General features: G+C 60.7%; 1 protein-coding gene across 1 annotated transcript in view; it reads right to left on the reverse strand.

The window, feature by feature from the left end:
• CPSF1 (cleavage and polyadenylation specific factor 1) overlaps nucleotides 1-23,655 on the reverse strand; it is a 63,395-nt gene that overhangs the window by 22,051 nt on the left and 17,689 nt on the right. The window contains exons 14-25 of the mRNA XM_090138261.1: nucleotides 23,218-23,312; nucleotides 23,024-23,098; nucleotides 22,384-22,464; nucleotides 18,756-18,842; nucleotides 17,070-17,186; nucleotides 15,065-15,206; nucleotides 12,256-12,434; nucleotides 9,413-9,549; nucleotides 6,266-6,437; nucleotides 3,767-3,970; nucleotides 3,339-3,428; nucleotides 1,920-2,069 (exon numbers count right to left, since the gene is read on the reverse strand). Coding sequence (XP_089994387.1) covers nucleotides 1,920-2,069; nucleotides 3,339-3,428; nucleotides 3,767-3,970; nucleotides 6,266-6,437; nucleotides 9,413-9,549; nucleotides 12,256-12,434; nucleotides 15,065-15,206; nucleotides 17,070-17,186; nucleotides 18,756-18,842; nucleotides 22,384-22,464; nucleotides 23,024-23,098; nucleotides 23,218-23,312 — 1,529 coding nt within the window. The remainder of the gene's footprint in view (nucleotides 1-1,919; nucleotides 2,070-3,338; nucleotides 3,429-3,766; nucleotides 3,971-6,265; nucleotides 6,438-9,412; nucleotides 9,550-12,255; nucleotides 12,435-15,064; nucleotides 15,207-17,069; nucleotides 17,187-18,755; nucleotides 18,843-22,383; nucleotides 22,465-23,023; nucleotides 23,099-23,217; nucleotides 23,313-23,655) is intronic.

Here is a 23,655-nt window from a genome sequence, read left to right on the forward strand (position 1 = left end):
AAATTAGCGTTAACTGAGGAAGGAGCCGCAGCGCGCCGCGGGAGGACAGCAGCAGCCAATGGGGGGCTGGGCCGCACAGGAACACCTGCAATTAGGTAATTAGGTGTTAATTAGGGTCTGTGGGGAAAGGAGCGGGGGACCAGGACAAAAAGGAACGCCGCTGATTGATTAATCAGTCATTAATTAGGGTCAGCTGAGGAAGGAGCTGCAGCACACCAGGGGAAGACAGCAGCAGCCAATGGGGGGCTGGGCTGCACAGGAACACCTGCAATTAATTAATTAGGCGTTAATTAGGGTATGCAGGGGAAGGAGTGTGGGGCCAGGACACAAAAGAACTCCACTGATTGATTAATTAGTCATTAATTAGGGTCAGCTGAGGAAGGAGCAGCAGCACACCATGGGAGGACAGCAGCAGCCAATGGGGGGCTGGGCCTGTAATTAATTAAACAGGCATTAATTAGGGTCTGCGGGGGAAGGAGCGCAGGACCAGGACACAAAAGAACGCCGCTGATTGATTAATCAGTCATTAATTAGGGTCAGCTGAGGAAGGAGCTGCAGCACACCAGGGGAAGACAGCAGCAGCCAATTTGGGGCTGGGCCACATAGGAACACCTGTAATTAATTAGTTAGGCATTAATTAGGGTTAGCGGGGGAAGGAGTGCGGGGCCAGGACATAAAGGAACGCCGCTGATTAATTAATTAGTCAATAATTAGGGTCAGCTGAGGAAGGAGCCACGCACTAGGAGAGGACAGCAGCAGCCAATGAGGGGCTGGGCTGCACAGGAACACCTGCAATTAATTAATTAGGTGTTAATTAGGGTCTGCGGGGGAAGGAGCACGGGGCCTCCGTTGAGGGGGGGTCCCTATTGAGGGGGGGGCTCTAATTTTGGGGGGGTGTCCTATATGAGGGGGGTCCCCAATGAGTGGGGGTCCCTATTCCTGGGGGGGTGTCTCCAATTTTGGGGGGGGTCCCCAATGTGGGGGGGTCTCATATGAGGGGGGGTCCCCATTGAGGCTGTTCTCACAGCAAGGGGGGGTCCCCATTGGGGGGGGGTCTCTATTATTGAGGGAGGGGGTGCCTAATTTTGGGGGGGTTTCCCACATGGGGGGGGTCTCTATTATTGGGGAGAGCCCTAATATTGGGGTGGGGGGGCACTTTGCAGGGGGGTCTCATATGGGGGGGGTCCCTATTAAATGGGGGGTCGCTATTATTGGTTGCGGTTCCAAATGAGGGGGGTCCAGATTTTGGGGGGGGGTTCCATATGAGAGAGGGGTCCCCATTGAGGGAGGGGCCTAATTTTGGGGGGGTTCCCCATTGGGGGGGGGATCCCCATTGGGGGGTTCTCCCTATTACAGCGGGGGGGTCTCTAATTTTGGGGGGGTCCCCAGTTTGGGGGTTGTCCTACACGAGGGGGGGTCACATAGGAGGGTTGGAGTCCGTATTATTGGGGGGGGTCCCGATTTTGGGGTGAGGGGTCTCATATGAGGGGGGGTCCCCATCGAAGGGGGGGTCCCATATGAGATGGTTCTCATATAAAGAGGGAGGGGTCACTATTCTTGGGGGGGGGTCCCTAATTTTGGGGTGGGTGCCTCATATGAGGGGGGGTGCCGATATGGGGGGGGTCTTTATTACTGGGGGGGGGTCCTAATTTTGGGGGGATTTCCCACATGGGGGGGGATTTGATATGACAGGGGGTCCCTATGATTGGGGGGAGCCCTAGTATTGGTGGGGGTCCCTAATTTTGAGGGGGGGGCCCATTTTGGAGGGGGGCTCTGATTGAGTAGGGGGGTCCCCACTTTGGGGGGGGTCCCATATGGGTGAGGGATCCCTATTATTTGTGGGGGGTCTCTAATTTGGGGGTGGGGTCCCACGTGAGGGGGTCCCCTTACTGTGGGGGGGGGCGGGGGGTCTCTCTCACCCCTGCGTATCCATAGATGTCGCTGAAGGGCCGGAACCTCGCCACGCGGCCGCGCGCCCCTCCCCCATCCTCAGCGCCGCCCCCCCCCCCGTCCGGCTTCTTCTTCGACGGCCGGGGGCGGCGCTCCCGGAAGTGGATGTTGTGCGGGACCTGGGGACAATGCGGGGTTCACAGGGGGTCATGGGGACGTAAGGGGGATATGGGGTTATAAGTGGGATGTGGGGGCATCGGGGGATTTGGGGACAGTGGGGACAGTGGGGTGAATGGGATCTGAGGGGGATTTGGGGCCAATGGGAACAATGGGATCTGAGGAAGATTTGGGGTCAATGGGGTGAATGGGGTCTGAGCAGGATTTGGGGTCAATGGGGTGAATGGGATCTCGGGGGATTTGGGACCAATGAGGACAATGGGGTGAATGGGATCTGAGGGGGATTTGGGGCCAATGGAAACAACGGGATCTGAGGAAGATTTGGGGTCAATGGGGTGAATGGGGTCTGAGCAGGATTTGGGGTCAATGGGGTGAATGGGATCTCAGGGGATTTGGGGTCAGTGGGGTGAATGGGATCTGAGGGGGATTTGGGGCCAATGGGAACAATGGGATCTGAGGAAGATTTGGGGTCAATGGGGTGAATGGGGTCTGAGCAGGATTTGGGGTCAATGGGGTGAATGGGATCTCGCGGGATTTGGGGCCAATGAGGACAATGGGGTGAATGGGATCTGAGAGGGATTTGGGGTCAATGGGGTGAATGGGATCTTGGGGAATTTGGGGTCAATGGGGTGAATGGGATCTGAGAGGGATTTGAGGTCAATGGGGTGAATGGGATCTCGGGGAATTTGGGGCCAATGGGGACAATGGGGTGAATGGGATCTGAGGGGGATTTGGGGTCAATGGGGTGAATGGGGTCTCGGGGGATTTGGGGCCAATGAAGACAATGGGGTCAATGGGATCTCAGGGGATTTGGGGTCAATGGGGTGAATGGGATCTGAGGGGGATTTGGGGCCAATGGAAACAATGGGATCTCGGGGGATTTGGGGTCAATGGGGTGAATGGGATCTGAGTGGGATTTGGGGTCAATGGGGTGAATGGGGTCTCGGGGCATTTGGGGCCAATGAGGACAATGGGATGAATAGGATCTCAGAGGGATTTGGGGTCAGTGGGGTGAATGGGGTCTCTGGGGATTTGGGGTCAGTGGGGTGAATGGGATCACAGGGGATTTGGGGTCAGTGGGGTGAATGGGATCTGAGTGGGATTTGGGGTCAGTGGGGTGAATGGGGTCTCTGGGGATTTGGGGTCAGTGGGGTGAATGGGGTCTCAGGGGATTTGGGGTCAGTGGGGTGAATGGGGTCTCTGGGGATTTGGGGTCAGTGGGGTGAATGGGGTCTCGGGGGATTTGGGGCCCTGGCCCCATACAGACGCACCTTTTTGAAGCGCACCTTGAGGTTGCTCTGCCCCAGCTGGGGGTCGTGAGCGAACGCCTCGTACAGCAGCAGCTCCTGTTCCACGTGCACCTGGACGGCCCCATAACCATCCATAACCCCATCCATAACCCCACACCCAACCCCATAACCCCATAACCCCATCCAGAACCCCACACCCAACCCCATAACCCCATAACCCCATCCAGAACCCCACACCCAACCCCATAACCCCATAACCCCATCCAGAACCCCACACCCAACCCCATCCATAACCCCATCCATAACCCCACACCCAACCCCATAACCCCATCCATAACCCCACACCCAACCCCATAACCCCATCCATAACCCCACACCCAACCCCATAACCCCATCCATAACCCCACCCATAACCCCACACCCAGCCCCATAACCCCACACCACCTCACCAGCAGGTATGGCCGGCTCTGCCTGGCCCCCAGCCCCACCAGCAGCACCTCGCGCACCACAGGCAGCCCCCCCTGCCGGGTCGCCTCCTCCTTCCGCCCCTCCCCCGGCGTCGGCTGCCCAAAGCTGCTGTCCACCAACACGCGTTGGCCAACGGGGAAGTTCTTGGCCAGGAACACCAGGCGCCAATCGGGGAGCTGGTAGATCTGGGGACGGGGGGGACATCGGGGGGTTGGGGGTAATGGGGGCAAGGGGGGCAATGGGGGCAATGGGTTCAAAGGGGATATTGGGGGCAATGGGGGCATTGGGGGCAATGGGGACATTGGGGGTAATGGGGGCAATGGGGACATTCAGGGCAATGGGGGTAATGGAGGCAATGGGGGTAATGGAGGCAATGGAGGGATTGGGGGTAATGGGGGCAAGGGGGGCAATGGGGGTAATGGGGGCAATGGGGGGATTGGGGATAATGGGGGCAAGGGGGGAAATGGGGGGGTTGGGAGGATTGGGGGCATTGGGGACATTGGGGGCAATGGGGGCATTGGCGGCAATGGGTTCAATGGGGACATTCAGGGCAATGGGGGTAATGGAGGCAATGGGGGCAATGAGGGGCTTGGGGGTAATGGGGGCAAGGGGGGCAATGAGGGGATTGGGGGTAATGGGGGCAATGAAGGGGTTGAGGGTAATGGGAGTAACGGGGGGAAATGGGGGGGTTGGGAGGATTGGGGGCATTGGGGACATTGGGGGCAATGGGGACATTGGGGGTAATGGGAGCACTGGGGGCACTGGGGGCAGTGGGAGGATTGCAGGAATTGGGGAGAATGGGGGCAATGGAGGCAATGGCAGCACTGGGGGCAATGGGTTAAAAGGGGATATTGGGGGCAATGGGGGCATTGGGGACAATGGGGGAATTGGACGCAATGGGGGCAATGGAGGCATTGGGGGGATTGGGGGCAATGGGGGCAATGGGGGCATTGGGGAATATGGGGGCAATGGGGACAGTGGGGATACTGGGGGGATTGGGGGCAATGGGGGCAATGGGGGAATTGGGGACATTGGGATCTATGGGGACAATGGGGGCAATGGGGGCATTGGAGGCAATGGGTTCAAAGGGGCCATTGGGGGCAATGGGGGAATTGGGGACAGTGGGGACATTGGGGGCAATGAGGACACTGGGGGCAACGGGAGAATTGGGGACAATGGGTTCAATGGGGACACTGGGGGCAATGGGGGCAATGGGGACAGTGGGGGCATTGGGGGCAATGGGGGCATTGGGGACATTGGGGGCAATGGGGGCATTGGGGTCAGTGGGGGCGATGGGGACAATGGGGGGATTGGGGGGCAATGGGGGGCAATGGGGGGTTGGGAGAATTGGGGACATTGGGAGGATTGGAGACATTGGGGAATATGGGGGCAATGGGGGCAATGGAGGCATAGGGGCTAATAGGGGCAGTGGGGACAATGGGGACTTTGGGTCATTGGGGACAATGGGGGCAATGGGGGCAATGGGGGCAATGGGGGCAATGGGGGGAGGTGGTGACACCGAGGGGACACGGGGTGCCACCAAAGGTCCGTACTGAGGGACGGGGAGTGGCATTGCGGGAGAGGTGGTGACAGCGAGTGACACGGTGACACCAAAGGGACAGCGGTGACAGGGAGGGGACAGCAGGTGACAGGGTGGGGAAAGGGAGTGATGGAGGGGACAGGAGGTGACAGAGGTGACATCTGGTGACAGGGAGGGGACATTTGGTGACGGGGTGGATATTTGGTGACACGGGACATTTGGTGACAGGTGGTGACAGGGAGGGGACAGGTGGTGATGGGGAGGGAACATTTGGTGACAGGGAGGGGACAGGTGGTGACACAGAGGGGACACTGGTGACAGGGGCCATTTGGTGCCTAATGGGACATTTGGTGACACAGGGGACAGGAGGTGACAGAGGTGACATTGGTGGCATGGAGGTGACATTTGGTGACAGGGAGGGGACATTTGGTGACGGGGGGGATATTTGGTGCCAGGGGAGCCATTTGGTGACACAGGGGATAGGAGGTGACATGGGGGAGACAGGAGGTGACAGGGAGAGGAAAGGAGGTAATGGAGGGGACAGGAGGTGACAGAGGTGACATTTGGTGACACAGGGGACAGGAGGTGACATGGAGGGGAAAGGAGGTGATGGAGGGAACAGGAGGTGACAGAGGTGACATTTGGTGACATGGAGGTGACATTTGATGACAGGGAGGGGACATGTGGTGACAGAGGTGATGTTTGGTGACAGGGAGGGGAAAGGAGGTGACAGAGGGGCCATTTGGTGACACAGGGGACAGGAGGTGACATGGAGGGGAAAGGAGGTGACAGGGAGGGGAAAGGAGGGGACGGAGGGGACATCTGGTGCCAGAGGGGACAGGAAGTGACACAGGGGACAGGAGGTGACGGAGGGGACAGGAGCTGACAGGGAGGTGACATCCGGTGGCAGGGAGGTGACAGAAGTTGGCGGCAGCCCCACCTCCATGGCGCCGTTGTCGCGGACCAGCAGCGCCCAGTGGCTGGGCTCGGCCCGGTTCTGCCGGTCGCGCTCCGGTTGGGTGGCGGCTCCGCGGCGCGGATCCTCACGGGGGGGGCTGCGAGGGGCCCCCGAGTCCCCGTACAGCATCTCCTCCTCGTCGTCCACCGAGCCGCTGCGCGGGGACAACCGCTGTGTCACCGGCAGGGACACCGGCACGGCGACACCAGCAGGGACAGCAACACGGTGACACCAACAGGGACACCAATGTGGTGACACCAACACGGTGACAGGAAAGTGGTGACAGCAAAGTGGTGACACCAACACGGTGACACCAACACGGTGACACCAACAGGGACACCAATGCGGTGACACCAATGTGGTGACACCAACACGGTGACACCAACACGGTGACAGGAAAGTGGTGACAGCAAAGTGGTGACACCAACATAGTGACAACAACAGGGATACCAACACGGTGAACCAACATGGTGACACCAACACGGTGACACCAACAGTGACACCAACACGGTGACACCAACAGGGTGACACCAACAGGGACACCAATGCGGTGACACCAATGCGGTGACACCAATGCGGTGACACCAATGTGGTGACACCAACACGGTGACACCAACACGGTGACAGGAAAGTGGTGACAGCAATGTGGTGACACCAACACAGAGACACCAACACGGTGATACCAACATGGTGACAGGAAAGTGGTGACAGCAATGTGGTGACACCAACACGGTGACACCAACAGGGACACCAACACGGTGACACCAACATGGTGATAGGAAAGTGGTGACAGCAATGTGGTGACACCAACACAGAGACACCAACACGGTGATACCAACATGGTGACAGGAAAGTGGTGACAGCAATGTGGTGACACCAACACGGTGACACCAACAGGGACACCACCAACACGGTGACACCAACATGGTGACACCAACAGGGACACCAATGCGGTGACACCAACAGGGACAGCAATGTGGTGACACCAACACGGTGACACCAACAGGGACAGCAACAGAGACACCAATGTGGTGACACCAACACGGTGACACCACCGTGGCGTCATGTCCCCAATGTCACCACCTGAATGTCACCATCACTGTGACACCAACACAGGGACATCAACAGGGAAAGCAGCAGGGACACCAACTGTGTCACCACCAGGACACCAACAGGGCCACCAGCACGGTGACACCAACAGGGACAACAACGTGGTGCCACCAACAGTGCCACCAGCACGGCGTCACCAACACGGTGTCACGTCCCCAGTGTCACCCCCCCAATGTCACTGTGTCACCGACACGGGGACACCAACAGCGATGCCAAGATTGATACCGACAGTGACACTGACAGCGATGCCAAGAGTGACACCGACTTTGTCACCAAAAGGGACACCAACTGTGTCACCAGCAGCATCACCAACAGTGGCACCGCTGTGTCACCAACAGGGACAGCAGCAGGGACACCGACTGTGTCACCAACACGGTGTCACCGACACAGTGTCACCAACAGGGCCACCGACTCTGTCACCAAGAGTGACACCGACGGGGACACCAACGGTGCCACCCCACAGCTCCCCCCGTGATGCCAATCCCCCCCCACTGCCACCTCCTGATTCCCCTCCAGTATCACACCCCCCCAGTGCCACCCCCCCAGTGCCACCTCCCAGTGCCCCTCAGTGCCACCCTCTGGTGCCACTCCCCCCAGTGCCCCCCCCTGTTGCCAACCACCCCCAGTGCCCCCCAGTGCCATTCCCCAATGCGCCCCCCTGCCCCCACCCCCCCCCCCCAGTGCCACCCCCCGGTGCCAACCCCCCTAATGGCCCCCCCCAATGCTCCCCCACTGCCACCCAAAGTGCCACCCCTCTCAGTGCCACCTTCTGGTGCCAACCCCCCCAGTTCCAACCCCAGTGCCAACCCCCCCCTGGTGCCAACCCCCCCAATTTCACCCCCACTGCCAACCCCCCCTGGTGCCCCTCCCAGTCCCCCCTCAGTGCCACCAACCAGTGCCACCCCCAGGTACCAACCCCCCCAGCGCCCCCTCCCAGTGCCTCCCCAGTGCCACCAACCAGTGTCAGCCCCCAAGTACCCCCTGCAGTCCCCCCAGTGCCCCCCCGCCCAGTGCCAACCCCCTCCAGTGCCCCCCCAGTGCCACTCCCAATGCCAACCCCCCCCAGTGCCAACACCCCCCCCACTGCCAATACCCGCCAATGCCAACCTCCACCAGTGCCCCCCAGTGCCACCAATCAGTGCCAGCCCTCAAGTACCCCCACCAGTGTCCCCCCCCAGTGCCCCCCCCAGTGCCAATCCCCTCCAATGCCTTCCCAGTGCCACTCCCAGTGCCAACCCTCCCCAATGCCAACACCCCCCCCACTGCCAACACCCCCAATGCCACCCCCCCCTGTGCCAACCTCCCCCAGTGCCACCAACCAGTGCCAGCCCCCAAGTACTGCCCCCTGTGTCAACCCCCCCAATGTCCCCCCCAGTGCCACCCCCTGGTGCCAACCTCCTCCAATGCCCCCCCATTGCCAACACCCCCAATGCCACCCCCCCAGTGCCAACCTCCCCCATTGCCCCCCAGTGCCACCAAGCAGTGCCAGCCCCCAAGTACCCCCCCAGCCCCCTTCAGTGCTCCACCCAGGGCCAACCCCCCCAAATGCCAACCCCTCCCACGGCCAACAGCCCCAATGCCACCCCCCCCAATGCCAACCTCCCCCAGTGCCACCAATCAGTGTCAGCCCCCAAGTACCCCCCCAGACCCCCCAGTGTCCCACCCAGTGCTCCACCCAGTGCCAACCCCCCCTCCAATGCCAACCCCCCCCACTGCCAACAGCCCCAATGCCAACCCCCGTGCCAACCTCCCCCCCAGTGCCCCCCAGTGCCACCAATCAGTGCCAGCCCCCAAGTACCCCCCAGCCCCCCCCAGTGCCCCCCCCAGCACCCCTCCAGTGCCAACCCCCCCAATGCCAACCCCCCCATTGCCAACAGCCCCAATGCCACCCCCCTGTGCCCCCCCCCCCAGTGCCCCCCAGTGCCCCCTCCTGGTGCCAACCCCCCCCAGTGCCCCCTCCCGGTGCCACCAAGCAGTGCCGGCCCCCAGGTACCCCCCCCCGTGCCCCCCCGGTGCCACCTGATGTCCTGGATGAGGGTCTCTGCCTCGCAGTGCCCCCTCACGCTCAGCTCCTCGCGGGCGCAGCTGCTGCGGCTCTCGGTGGTGAACATCCCGCTGACATCGCGGTACACGCACAGCGCCAGGACCTTGGGCTGCTGCCGGACAGACGGACACGCGGACGTGGGGACAGGCGGACAGGGGGACGGGGGGACAGAGGGACAAGGGGACATGGGGACAGATGGACATGGGGACATCCCGCTGACATCGCGGTACACGCACAGCGCCAGGACCTTGGGCTGCTGCCGGACAGATGGACACGCGGACGTGGGGACAGGCGGACAGGGGGACGGGGGGACAGAGGGACAAGGGGACATGGGGACAGATGGACATGGGGACATCCCGCTGACATCGCGGTACACGCACAGCGCCAGGACCTTGGGCTGCTGCCGGACAGACGGACACGCGGACGTGGGGACAGGCGGACAGGGGGACGGGGGGACAGAGGGACAAGGGGACATGGGGACAGATGGACATGGGGACATCCCGCTGACATCGCGGTACACGCACAGCGCCAGGACCTTGGGCTGCTGCCGGACAGATGGACACGCGGACGTGGGGACAGGCGGACAGGGGGACGGGGGGACAGAGGGACAAGGGGACAGGGGGACAGATGGACATGGGGGACAGATGGATGTGGGGACAGGGGGACATGGGGCAGGGGTGAAATGGGGACAGATGGACATGGGGACATCCCGCTGACGTCGCGGTACACGCACAGCGCCAGGACCTTGGGCTGCTGCCGGACAGACGGACGTGGGGACAGGCAGACAAGGGGACGGGGGGACGGGGGTGACAGGGGGATGTGGAGACAGATGGACATGGGGACAGATGGACAGGAGGACATGGGGACACGGGGACAGATGGACACGGGGACATGGGGACATGGAGACAGATGGACATGGAGACAGATGGACATGGGGACATGGAGACAGGGGGACAGGGTGACATGGGGACAGATAGACAGGAGGACAGGGGGACATGGGGACAGATGGACAGGGGGATATGGGGACAGATGGACATGGGGACATGGGGACAGATGGACAGGGGGACATTCTGCTGACATTGCGGTACACACACAGCGCCAGGACCTTGGGCTGCTGCCGGACAGACAGACGGACGGACGTGGGGACAGGCAGACACAGGGACAAGGGGACAGGTTGACAGGGGGACGGGAGGACATGGGGGACAAGAGGACATGGGGACAGGGGTGACAGCATGCCAAGGGTGACAAGGACACAGGGAGACAGGTTGACAGGGGGACAGATGGACATGGGAACAGATGGACATGGGGACAGGGAGACATGGGGACAGGGGGACATGGGCATATGGGGACAGATGGATAGGGGGACATGGGGACAGGGGGACATGGAGACAGATGGACATGGGGACACCCCACTGACATTGTGGTACACACACAGGGCCAGGACCTTGGGCTGCTGCCGGACAGATGGACACGGGAACGTGGGGACAGGCGGACAGGGGGACAAGGGGACAGGGGTAACAGCACGTCAAGGGTGACAAGGGGACTGGGAGACAAGGTGACATGGGGACATGGGGACAGGGGGACAGGGGGACAGATGGACATGGGGACAGGGGTGACAGCATGCCAAGGGTGACAAGGGGATGGGGGACAAGGGGACAGGGGGACAATGGGGACATGGGGATAAGAGGACAGGGGAACAGGGGGACAGATGGACATGAGTGACACAATGGGTGACACAATGGGTGACTCAACACCACGGGTGACACGAGGGTGACACGATGGGTGACACAACGTGGAAGGTGACACCATGGACACACAGCGGGTGACACAACACCATGGGTGACACCATGGAAACACAACAGGTGACACAACACCACGGGTGACACAGTGGGTGACACAATGGATGACATGACGGGTGACTCAAAGCCACAGGTGACACAGCGGGTGACACAAAGCCACGGGTGACACGAGGGTGACACGATGGGTGACACAATGCGGAAGGCGATACCATGGACACACAGAGGGTGACAGAGCACCATGGGTGACACAGTGGGTGACACAGCGGGTGACGCAACACCATGGGTGACGCGAGAGGTGACACAACGGGTGACTCAAAGCCACAGGTGACACAGCGGGTGACACAAAGCCATGGGTGACACGAGGGTGACACGATGGGTGACACAATGCAGAAGGCGATACCATGGGCACACAGAGGGTGACACAACACCATGGGTGACACAGTGGGTGACACAGCGGGTGACGCAACACCATGGGTGACGCGAGAGGTGACACAACGGGTGACTCAAAGCCACAGGAGATACAGCAGGTGACACAAAGCCACGGGTGACACGAGGGCAACACGATGGGTGACACAACGTGGAAGGTGACACCATGGACACACAGCGGGTGACACAACACCATGGGTGACACCATGGACACACAACAGGTGACGCAACACCATGGGTGACACAGTGGGTGACACAATGGATGACATGATGGGTGACTCAAAGCCACAGGTGACACAGCGGGTGACACAAAGCCACGGGTGACACGAGGGTGACACGATGGGTGACACAATGCGGAAGGCGATACCATGGACACACAGAGGGTGACACAACACCACGGGTGACACAGTGGGTGACAGAGCACCATGGGTGACACAGTGGGTGACACAACATGTGACTCAAAGCCACAGCTGACGCAGCGGGTGACACAAAGCCACGGGTGACACGAGGGCGACACGATGGGTGACACAACGTGGAAGGCGACCCCGTGGACAGACACCGGGTGCCACCGGGCGACTCTGGGTGCCACTCACGGGGTGCAGGGGGGTCTTGAGCAGCGCCAGGCGGTGCGTGCGGCCCCCATAGGTGTCGCTCTTGAGGAGCAGGCAGCAGATCTGGCCCTCGGCGCTCAGCAGCACCACGTAGGGATCGGCCACGGCGCAGTGCACCAACGGGGAGCCCAGGTCCACGGGCACGAAGTGCAGCTGGTTCACTGCGGGGGGGGGAAGCAGGGGGGCATAAGGGGGCATGAGGGGGGGCGGGGGGACATCGGGGCACATCGGAGGAAATTGGGGGGTGAGGGGGCACTGGGGGGCTGGGGGCACCGGGGGACATCGGGGGTTGTGGGGACACTGGGGACAGGGGGACACAGGGGGGCATGGGGACATAGGAGGGCATCAGGGGGTGTGGGGACATTTGGGGTGAGGGGGCATCGGGGGACATTGGGGGGCATGGGGACATCAGGGGATGTGGGGACATTGGGGACAGGGGGGCACTGGGGGACATGGGGACAGAGGAGGGCATCAGGGAGCATTAGGGGGGACCAGGGGGCAGCGGGACATGGGGGGGCATGGGGACATTGGGGGGTGTGGGGACATTTGGGGGTGAGGGGACATCAGGGGACATTGGGGGGTGAGGGGGCATTTGGAGGTGAGGGGACATCGGGGGCAGGGGGAAATTGGGGGGTGTGGGGACACTGGAAGGTGAGGGGACATGGGGTATTAGGGGGGATCAGAGGGCATGGAGACACTGGGGGACATGGGGACGCAGGAGGGCATCAGGGAACATGGGGACATCAGGGGGCATTAGGGGGGATCAGGGTGCAAGGGGACATCGGGGGGTGTGGGGACACCGGGGACGGGGACATTGGGGGGGCACTGGCGGACATGGGGACATAGAAGGGCATCAGGGGCCTGGGGACACTTGGGGGTGAGGGGACATTGGAGGACATTGGGGGGTGAGGGGACATCAGGGGGCGTGGGGACATCAGGGGGTTGGGGACATTGGGGACAGGGGGCACTGGGGGACATGAGGACATAGGAGGGCATCAGGGAGCACTGGGGGGATCAGGGGGCAGCGGGACGTTGGGGGGCGTGGGGACATTGGGGGGTGTGGGGACATCAGGGGATGAGGGGACACTGGGGACATTGGGGAGTGTGGGGATATTGGGGGGGTGGGCGCAGTGGGGGACATTGGGGGACACTGGGTGGTGTGGGGGCATTGGGGGAAAATGGGGGGTGTGGGGACATCAGGGGGCATCAGGGGAATGTGGGGACATCGGGGGACATTGGGTGGTGTGGGGACATTTGGGGACATTGGGGGGTGTGGGGACATTGGGGGACACTGGGGGGTGTGGGGACATCAGGGGTGTGGGGACATTGGGGACAGGGGGACATTGGAGGACGTGGGCCATGGGACGATGGGATACGGGCTATAGGATCTAGGCTATGGGGCCATGGGGATGTGGGCTGTAGGATATGGGCTATGGGGACATGGGATGTGGGGATATGGGGTTATGGGATATGGGGCTATAGGATACGGGATGTGGGGATGTGGGCTATAGGATATGGGCTATGGGGCTGTGGGGATCTGGGCTGTAGGGCCATGGGGACGTGGGCTATAGGATACGGGCTGTAGGACATGGGAAGTGGGGATGTGGTCTGTAGGATATGGGCTGTAGGGTATGGGCTATAGGGCCATGGGGATGTAGGCTATAGGATATGGCCTATGGGGACATGGGATGTGGGGATATGGGGTTATGGGATATGGGGCTATAGGATACGGGATGTGGGGATGTGGGCTATAGGATATGGGCTATGGAGACATGGGATGTGGGGATATGGGGTTATGGGATACGGGGCTATAGGATATTGGATGTGGGGATGTGGGCTATAGGATATGGGCTGTAGGACATGGGTTGTAGGATATGGGCTGTAGGATATGGGCTGTGGGGCCATGGGGGCGTGAAGATGTGGGGCTCTGGGCTCTGGGGCTCCAGGACGTGGGATGTGGGGATGTGGTCTATAGGATTTGGGCTTTGGGGCTGTGGGGATGTGGGGCTGTGGGCTCTGGGGCTCCAGGATGTGGGATGTGGGGATGCGGTCTATAGGATATGGGCTGTAGGATATGGGCTGTAGGACATGGGGTGTGGGGATGTGGTCTATAGGATATGGGCTGTAGGGTATAGGTTGTAGGATATGGGCTGTAGGATATGGGCTGTGGGGCCGTGGGGCCATGGGGATGTAGGGCTATGGGGATGTGGGGCTATGGGCTCGGGGCTCCAGGACATGGGATGTGGGGATGTGGTCAGTAGGATATGGGCTGTAGGGTATGAGCTCTAAGATATGGGCTGTAGGATATGGGCTACAGGACATGGGACGTGGGGATGTGGTCTATAGGATATGGGCTGCAGGATATGAGCTCTAGGATATGGGCTGTACGATACGGGCTGTAGGATATGGGTTTTAAGATATGGGCTATAGGACGTGGGATGTGGGGATGTGGTCTATAGGATATGGGCTGTAGGGTATGGGCTGTGGGGCCGTGGGGATGTGGGGCTATGAGCTCTGGTGCTCCAGGACATGGCATGTGGGGATGTGGGGATGTGGGGACGTGGTCTATAGGATATGGGCTGTGGGGCCGTAGGGCTGTGGGGCCGTGGGTCTGTAGGCTCTGGGGCTCCCGGACACGGGCTGTGGGGCCGTGGGGATGTGGGGCCATGGGGCTGTGGGGCTCCAGGACAGGGGCCGTGGGGCCATGGGGATGTGGGGCCGTGGGGCCGTAGGGCTGTGGGGCCGTGGGGCTCCAGGACAGGGGCCGCGGTGCCGCGGTGCCGCAGCTCACCGCCCTCCAGCAGCCGCACTCCCAGCGGCGACACCTGCACGATGTAGCGGCCGTCGCCGATGTTCCCCGCGAAGATGGTGGGGCCCTGCGTGGCGAAGCCGCTGGTGTCCAGCTCCATGATCTCCTGGCCCGTCTGCAGGATCTGCGCCGCAGCACAACGGCACCGTGGCACCGGGGCACCTTGTCGCCCCGTCACCGTGTCACCTCGTCACCACGTCACCCCATCGCCATGTCACCGTGTCACCCCATCACCATGTCACCATGTCACCTTGTCACCCCATCACCGTGTCACCCCATCACCATGTCACCATGTCACCTTGTCACCCCATCACCATGTCACCCCATCGCCATGTCACCTCATCACCACGTCACCCCATCACCATGTCACCTTGTCACCGTGTCACCCCATCACCGTGTCACCCCATCGCCATGTCACCTTGTCACCGTGTCACCCCATCACCGTGTCACCCCATTGCCATGTCACCTTGTCACCATGTCACCTTGTCACCATGTCACCTTGTCACCTTGTGACCCCATCACCATGTCACCATGTCACCTTGTCACCCCATCACCATGTCACCTCGTCACCATGTCACCCCATTGCCGTGGCACCATGTCACCATGTCACCTTGTCACCCCATCACCATTTCACCCCGTCACCATGTCACCCCATCACCATGTCACCTCATCACTCCATCCCCATGTCACAGTGTAACTTTGTCACCTTGTAACCCCATCACCATGTCAACTTGTCACCCCATCACCATGTCACAGTGTCACCTCGTCACCTTGTCACCCCATCACCATTTCACCCCATCACCATGTCAACTTGTCACCCCATCACCATGTCACAGTGTCACCTTGTCACCCCATCATCATGTCACCTTGTCACCCTGTCACCAGGTCACCCCTCACCATGTCACTTTGTCACCATGTCACCCCGTCACCAGGTCACCCCATCACCATTTCACCTTGTCACCATGTCACCCTGTCACCATGTCACCCCGTCACTATTTCACCTTGCCACCATGTCACCTTCTCACCTTCTCACCATGCCATTTTGTCACCATGTCACCCCGTCACCACGTCACCCCACTGCCACATCACACCATCACCCGATCACCATGTCACCTTGTGACTGTGTCACCTTGTCACCATGTCACCTCACCACCATGTCACCACATCACCCCACTGCAATGTCACCGTATCACCCTGTCACCCCAACACACTGTCACCCCAACACTGTGTCACTCTGTCACTCCATCACTGTGTCACTCTGTCACCCCATAACCCCATATTCTGTCCATCATCCCAACACCCCATCACCCTGTCACCCCATCTGTCACTCTGTCACCCCATCTCCCTGTCACCCTGTTCACTTTGTCACCCCATCACCCTGTCACCTCAGCACTGTATCACCCCATCACCCTGTCACCCCATCACCTTGTCACACTGTCACTCTGTCAGTCACCCCAACACCTTGTCACTCTGTCACTACATCTCCCTGTCACTGTCACTGTCACCCTGTCACTGTCACACCATTACCCTGTCACTCTGTCACCCCGTCACCCTGTCACTTTTCACCATGTCACCTCATCTCCCTGTTGCCCCATCGCCCCAACACCCTGTCACTTTGTCACCCCCATCTCCCTGTCACCCCATCACCCTGCCACTTTGTCACCCTGTCACCCCATCTCCCTGTCACCCTGTCACTCTGCCACCCTGTCACCCCATCTCCCTGTCACCCTGTCATCCTGTCTCCCTGTCACCCTGTCACTTTGTCACCCCATCTCGCTGTCACCCTGTCATCCTGTCTCCCTGTCACCCTCTCACTTTGTCACCCCATCTCGCTGTCACCCTGTCATCCTGTCTCCCTGTCACCCTGTCACTTTGTCACCCCATCTCGCTGTCACCCTGTCATCCTGTCTCCCTGTCACTTTGTCACCCCATCTCGCTGTCACCCTGTGACTTTGTCCCCCTGTCCCCGTCCCCCCGTGCCCCTCACCATGGTGGAGTCCTCCCTGCTGAGGATGAGGAAGCCGTGCCGCTGCCCTTCGTCCTCGGGGGGGTCGGGGGCCGAAGGCTCCTTCTCTGCGGGGTCAGCTGCAGCGCTGGGCTCTGCCTGAGGGACAGGGGGACAGGGGGACAGATGGACGGGGGGACAGGGGGACACGGGGATGGATGGACAGGGGGACAGATGGACGGGGGGACAGGGGGACAGGGGGACAGATGGACGGGGGGACAGATGGACGGGGGGACAGGGGGACATGGGGATGGATGGACGGGGGGACAGATGGACGGGGGGACATGGGGACATATGGATGGGGAGCAGGGGGACAGATGGACGGGGGACATGGGGATGGATGGACAGGGGGACAGATGGATGGGGGGACATGGGGACAGATGGCCAGGGGGACATGGGGATGGATGGACAGGGGGACAGATGGACGGGGGGACATGGGGACAGGGGGACGGGGGACAGGGGGACAAGGGAACAGTGTGACAAGGGGACACAGGGACAGACAGACACAGGGACAAGGAGACAGGGGAACAAGGGGAGATGAGAACAGGGGGACAGGGGGACGGATGGATGGGGGGACAAGGGGACATGGGGACGGATGGACAGACGGACAGGGGAACATACAGACATGGGGACATATGTACAGAGGGACAGGGGGACAGATGGACGGGGGTACAGGGGAACATGGGGACATATGGACAGGGGGATGGATGGACAGGGGGACGTGGGGACATGGGGACAGATGGACAGTAGACAGGAGGACTGACGGATGGAGAAACAGGGGGACAGGGAGACGGATGGACAGGGGGACAGGGGGACAGGGGGACATGGGGACAGATGGACAGGGGGACATATGGATGGGAGGACAGGGGGACAGGGGGTGACACAGGTGACAGAGGTGCCACCAGGTGAGACAGAGATGACCCGAGGTGACACGAGGTGACACAGAGGTGACAGGAGATGACAAAGGTGACAGAGGTGACACCAGGTGACACCAGGTGATGCAGAAGTGACACAGAGGTGACAGAGGTGACACCAGGTGACACAGGTGCCACAGAGGTGCCACAGAGGTGACAGAGGTGACACAGATGACACAGAGCTGACAGAGGTGACAAAGGTGACACAGAGCTGACAGAGGTGACACAGAGGTGACACAGAGGTGACACAGGTGGCAGAGGTGCCATGAGGTGACACCAGGTGACGCAGGTGACACAGAGGTGACAGAGGTGACACAGAGGTGACACAGAGGTGACACAGGTGGCAGAGGTGCCATGAGGTGACACCAGGTGACGCAGGTGACACAGAGGTGACAGAGGTGACACAGAGGTGACACAGAGGTGACACAGGTGACAGAGGTGGCAGGGGGTGACACAGAGGTGACAGAGGTGACAGAGGTGACACAGAGGTGACACAGAGGTGACACAGGTGACAGAGGTGGCACAGAGGTGACAGAGGTGACAGAGGTGACACAGAGGTGACACAGATGACACAGAGGTGACAGAGGTGACAGAGGTGACACAGAGGTGACACAGGTGACACAGGTGACACAGAGGTGACACAGAGGTGACACAGGTGACACAGAGGTGACACAGGTGACAGAGGTGACACAGAGGTGACACAGAGGTGACACAGGTGACACAGGTGGCAGCGAGGCGTCGCTGCGCCCCTCACCGCGCCGCCCGGCGCCGCCAGCACCGTCCACATGTCGTGGCAGCCCGGCAGCTCAAACGTCGTCACCACCTGCGGCCGCACGCTGCGCTGCGGGGACACGGGGCACAGGGGTCAGGGGGGGGTATGGGGGAGATGGGGGGCAATAGGGGGAGATGGGGGGAGATGGGGGGATGTGGGGTGATATAGGGGGATGTGGGGTGAGATGGGGGGATATGGGGGGATGTGGGGGGATGTGGGGGGATATGGGGTAAGATGGGGGGATGTGGGGTGGTATGGGGTGGAATGGGGGGATATGGGGGGATATGGGGTGCTATAGGAGGATATGGGTGCTATGGGGTGAAATGGGGGGATATGGGGTGAGATGGGGGGATGTGGGGTGAGGTGGGGGGATATGGGGTGCTATGGGGTGCTATGGGGTGAGATAGGGGGATGTGGGGAGATATGGGGAGATATGGGGTGAGATGGGGGGATATGGGGTGCTATGGGGGGATGTGGGGATATGGGGGGAGATGGGGGGATACAGGAGGTTATGGGGGGATATGGGCGGAGATGGGGGGATGTGAGGTGAGGTGGGGGGATATGGGGTGAGATGGGGGGAGATGGGGTGCTATGGGGGGATGTGGGGTGGTATGGGGTGACGTGGGGGCATATGGGGGGATATGGGGGGATGTGGGGGGAGATGGGGGGATATGGGGGGATATGGGGGGATACAGGAGGTTATGGGGGGATATGGGGGGAGATGGGAGGATGTGGGGTGAGGTGGGGGGATGTGGGGAGATATGGGGAGATATGGGGTGAGATGGGGGGATATGGGGTGCTATGGGGTGGTATGGGTGCTATGGGGTGACGTGGGGGGATATGGGGGGATGTGGGGTGATATGGGGTGAGATGGGTGCTATGGGGTGAGATGGGAGGATATGGGGAGGTATGGAGTGATATGGGGTGATATGGGGGGATATGGGGGGATATGGGGTCCTATGGAGGGATGTGGGTGCTATGGGGTGAGATGGGGGGATGTGGGTGCTATGGGGTGAGAGCTATGGGGTGAGATGGGGGGATGTGGGTGCTATGGGGTGAGATGGGGGGATATGGGGTGCTATGGGTGTTATAGGGTGATGTGGGGTGTTATGGGGTGCTATGAGATGATATAGGTGCTATAAGGTGAGATGAGGTGAGATGAGGTGATATGGGGTGTCATGGGTGCTATAGGGCGATATGGGGTGTATGGGTGCTATGGGGGTCTATGGGGTGCTATGGGGTGTTATGGTGTGCTATGGGGAGATATGGGGTGATGTGGGGTGCTATGGGGCAGCTATAGAGCAGTTACGTGATGGCTACGGGGCAGCTATGGGGCTGCTATGGGGCAGTTATGGGAGAAGTTATGGGGCATTTATGGGGCAGGGATGTGGGACAGAGCTGTGGGGCACCACCAAGGAGCAGCAGGGCCCCACGGGGCTGTGGGGCAGAGCTATTGCGCAGGGCTATGGGGCAGGGATGTGGGGCAGAGCTAAGGGGCAGGGCTATGGGACTGGAATGTGGGGCAGTGAAATGGGGCAGGGATGTGGGGCAGGGATGTGGGCTGGGATGCGGGTCAAGGCTATGGGGCAGCGCTATGGGGCAGGCATGTGGGGCAGCAGGGACTCATAGGGCTGTGGGGCAGAGCTGTGGGGCAGAAGGGACCCATAGAGCTGTGGGGCAGCACTGTAGTGCAGGGCTCTGGGGCAGGGCTGTGGGACAGAGCTATGGGGCAGGGCTATGGGGCAGGGATGTGGGGCAGCACTATGGGGCAGGAATGTGGAGCTGGGATGTGGGGCAGTGAAATGGGGCAGGGACGTGGGGCAGCAATGTGGGGCAGGAATGGGGGCAGAGATGGGGGGCAGGGCTATGGGGCAGCGCTATGGGGCAGAGCCACCCCATAGGGCTGTAGGGCTGTGGGAACCATAGAGTTATGGGGCAGGGATGTGGGGCCAGGCTATAGGGCAAGTGCTATGGGGCAGCCATGGGGGGCAGGGATGTGGGGCCAGGATGTGGGACAGGGATGTGGGGCAGGGATGTGGGGCCGGGATGTGGGGCAGCGCTGTGGGGCAGCGCTATGGGGCAGAGCTGTGGGAACCATAGAGCTATGGGGCAGGGATGTGGGGAAGGGATGTGGGGCAGCGCTATGGGGGGCAGGGATGTAAAGCAGACATATGGGGCAGGGCTATGGGGCAGGGCTATAGGGCAGGGTTATGGGGCAGGGATGTGGGGCAGGGCTATGGGGCAGGGATGTGGGGCAGTGCTATGGGGCAGGGCTATAGGGCAGGGTTGTAGGGCAGGGCTATGGGGCAGGGCTATGGGGCAGGGCTATGGGGCAGGGCTATGGGGCAGGGATGTGTGGCAGGGATGTGGGGCAGGGTTATGGGGCAGGGCTATGGGGCAGGGCTATAGGGCAGGGTTGTGGGGCAGGGCTATGGGGCAGGGATGTGGGGCAGGGATGTGGGGCAGGGACGCCCCATAGGGTTGCAGTGCTGTGGCCGGCCCATACAGGCAGCGCCCCCTGGCGGCGCCGCCCTGGTTCAGCCGGCAGCCGCTGCTGTGGCACCAAAACCGGATCCGGGGGAACAGAGAGAACCGCCGGAACGGAGCGGTGCGGGGGGGGGGACGCGATGGGGACATTGGGGACATCGGGGACATCGGGGACATTATGGGACATTGGGGACATTGAGGACATTATGGGGACGCTGGGGACACGGGGGGACATTGGGGGACATTATGGGGGATTGGGGACATTGGGGACATTACGGGGACACTGGGGGACGTTGGGGACATTGGAGGCATTGGGAACATTGGGGACATTATGGGGACACTGGGGACACTGGGGAACATTATGGGGACATTAGGAACACTGGGGACATTGGGGACATTGAGGGCATTGGGGACATTATGGGGACATTATGGGGACACTGGGGACATTGGGGAATGTTAGGGACATTGGGGACATTGAGGACATTATGGGGACGTTGGGGACACTGCGGACATTGGGGGACATTATGGGGGATTGGGGACATTGGGGACATTATGGGAACGTTGGGGACATTGGGGGCATTTTGGGGACATTGGGGAATATTGGGGACATTGGGGACATTATGGGGACATTGGGGACATTGGGGACATCATGGGGACATTATGGGGACACTGGGAGACACTGGGGGACATTGGGGGCATTGGGGACATTATGGGGACGTTGGGGACATTGGGGGCATTGGGGGACTTTGGGGACACTGGGGGAACAATGGGGGGGTGGAGGGATGGGGGGACACTATAGGGACAGGGGGACACTATGGGGACACTGTGGGGACAGAGGGATATGGGATATGGGTATGGGATGGGGGGATAAGGGATGTGGGATGTGGGATATGAAATATGGGATATGGGATATGGATATGGGATGTGGGATGTGGGATATGGGATGTGGGATGTGGGATATGGGATAGGAGAATATGGGATATGGGATGTGGGGATGTATGGATATGAGATATAGGATATGAGAATATGGGATATGGGAATATGGAATGTGGGATATTGGATAGGGGATGTGGGATGTCGATATGGGATGTGGGGTTGTGGGCTGTGGGGTCCCAGCACAAACCTGCAGCACCGACAGCGCCCCGTTCTTCCCGTACCCGGAGCACAGCACGATCTCCAGGTCCGGCTCAGGGCTGTTCTGGAACTGCGGGGACACGGAGGGGACATTGGGGGCCTCAGCATCGGACAGCCACCAGCACGATGGGGACAGCGAGGGGACGGGGGGACTCTGGGGATATGGGGTCATAGGAGCACGCAGTCATGGGGACAAGGGGACACAATGACAAGGTGACACGGTGGCACAGTGACATGGTGACACGGTGACACAGTGACACAGTGACATGGTGACACAACGACATGGTGACAAAGTGACACAGTGACATGGTGACACAATGACAAGGTGACACAGTGACAAGGTGACACGGTGACACAATGACAAGGTGACACGGTGACATGGTGACACAGTGACACGGTGACACAATGACAAGGTGACACGGTGACACAATGACAAGGTGACATGGTGACATGGTGACACAGTGACACGGTGACACGGTGACACAATGACAAGGTGACATGGTGACATGGTGACACAGTGACATGGTGACACAGTGACACGGTGACACGGTGACACAATGACAAGGTGACATGGTGACATGGTGACACAGTGACACGGTGACACGGTGACACGGTGCCACAACCCTCACCTCCTCAGACAGGAACGCCGGCTCTCCCATGGCAGCGTTGGCGCAGGGCCCGATGTTGAGGATGCTGTCACACACCTGGGGGGGAGGTGACAAAGAGATGGGGGGGGGGGGAGTTGAGGTGACACAAGGAGGGGTGGCACAGAGTCACGGCGTCACCAGGGTGGGGACGAGGAGGGGACAACGTGGGGACAAACCTCGAAGGAGAACGTGGCCAACTGGGTGCCCGACTGCGCCTCGCTGCCGTACACCTCGATCTCATCCACCTCGTCCTGAGCGGCTGACTTCCCTCCTGGGGGGGGACAGGGTCACCTCCCACCACAGTGTCACCTCCCCCCTCACAGGGTCACCTCCCCCCCCAAAATCCCCTATGGGGACACCACAGTGGCACCTCCTTCACATGGGGGCACCATGATGGCACAGTGTCACCTCCCCCCCCATCCCGTAGTGTCACCTCCCCCCCCATCCCATAGTGTCACCTCCCCCCCACAGTGTCACCTCCCCCCCCAAAACCCCCTATAGGGACACCACAGTGGCACAGTGTCACCTCCTCCACGTGGGGACACCATGGTGGCACAGTGTCACCTTCCCCCCCTCCCCCATTGTGTCACCTCCCCCCCACAGTGTCACCTCCC

Source organism: Phasianus colchicus, chromosome 3 (genome assembly GCF_987193195.1).
Source record: "Phasianus colchicus chromosome 3, bPhaCol1.hap1.1, whole genome shotgun sequence".
Lineage (NCBI taxonomy): Eukaryota > Metazoa > Chordata > Aves > Galliformes > Phasianidae > Phasianus > Phasianus colchicus.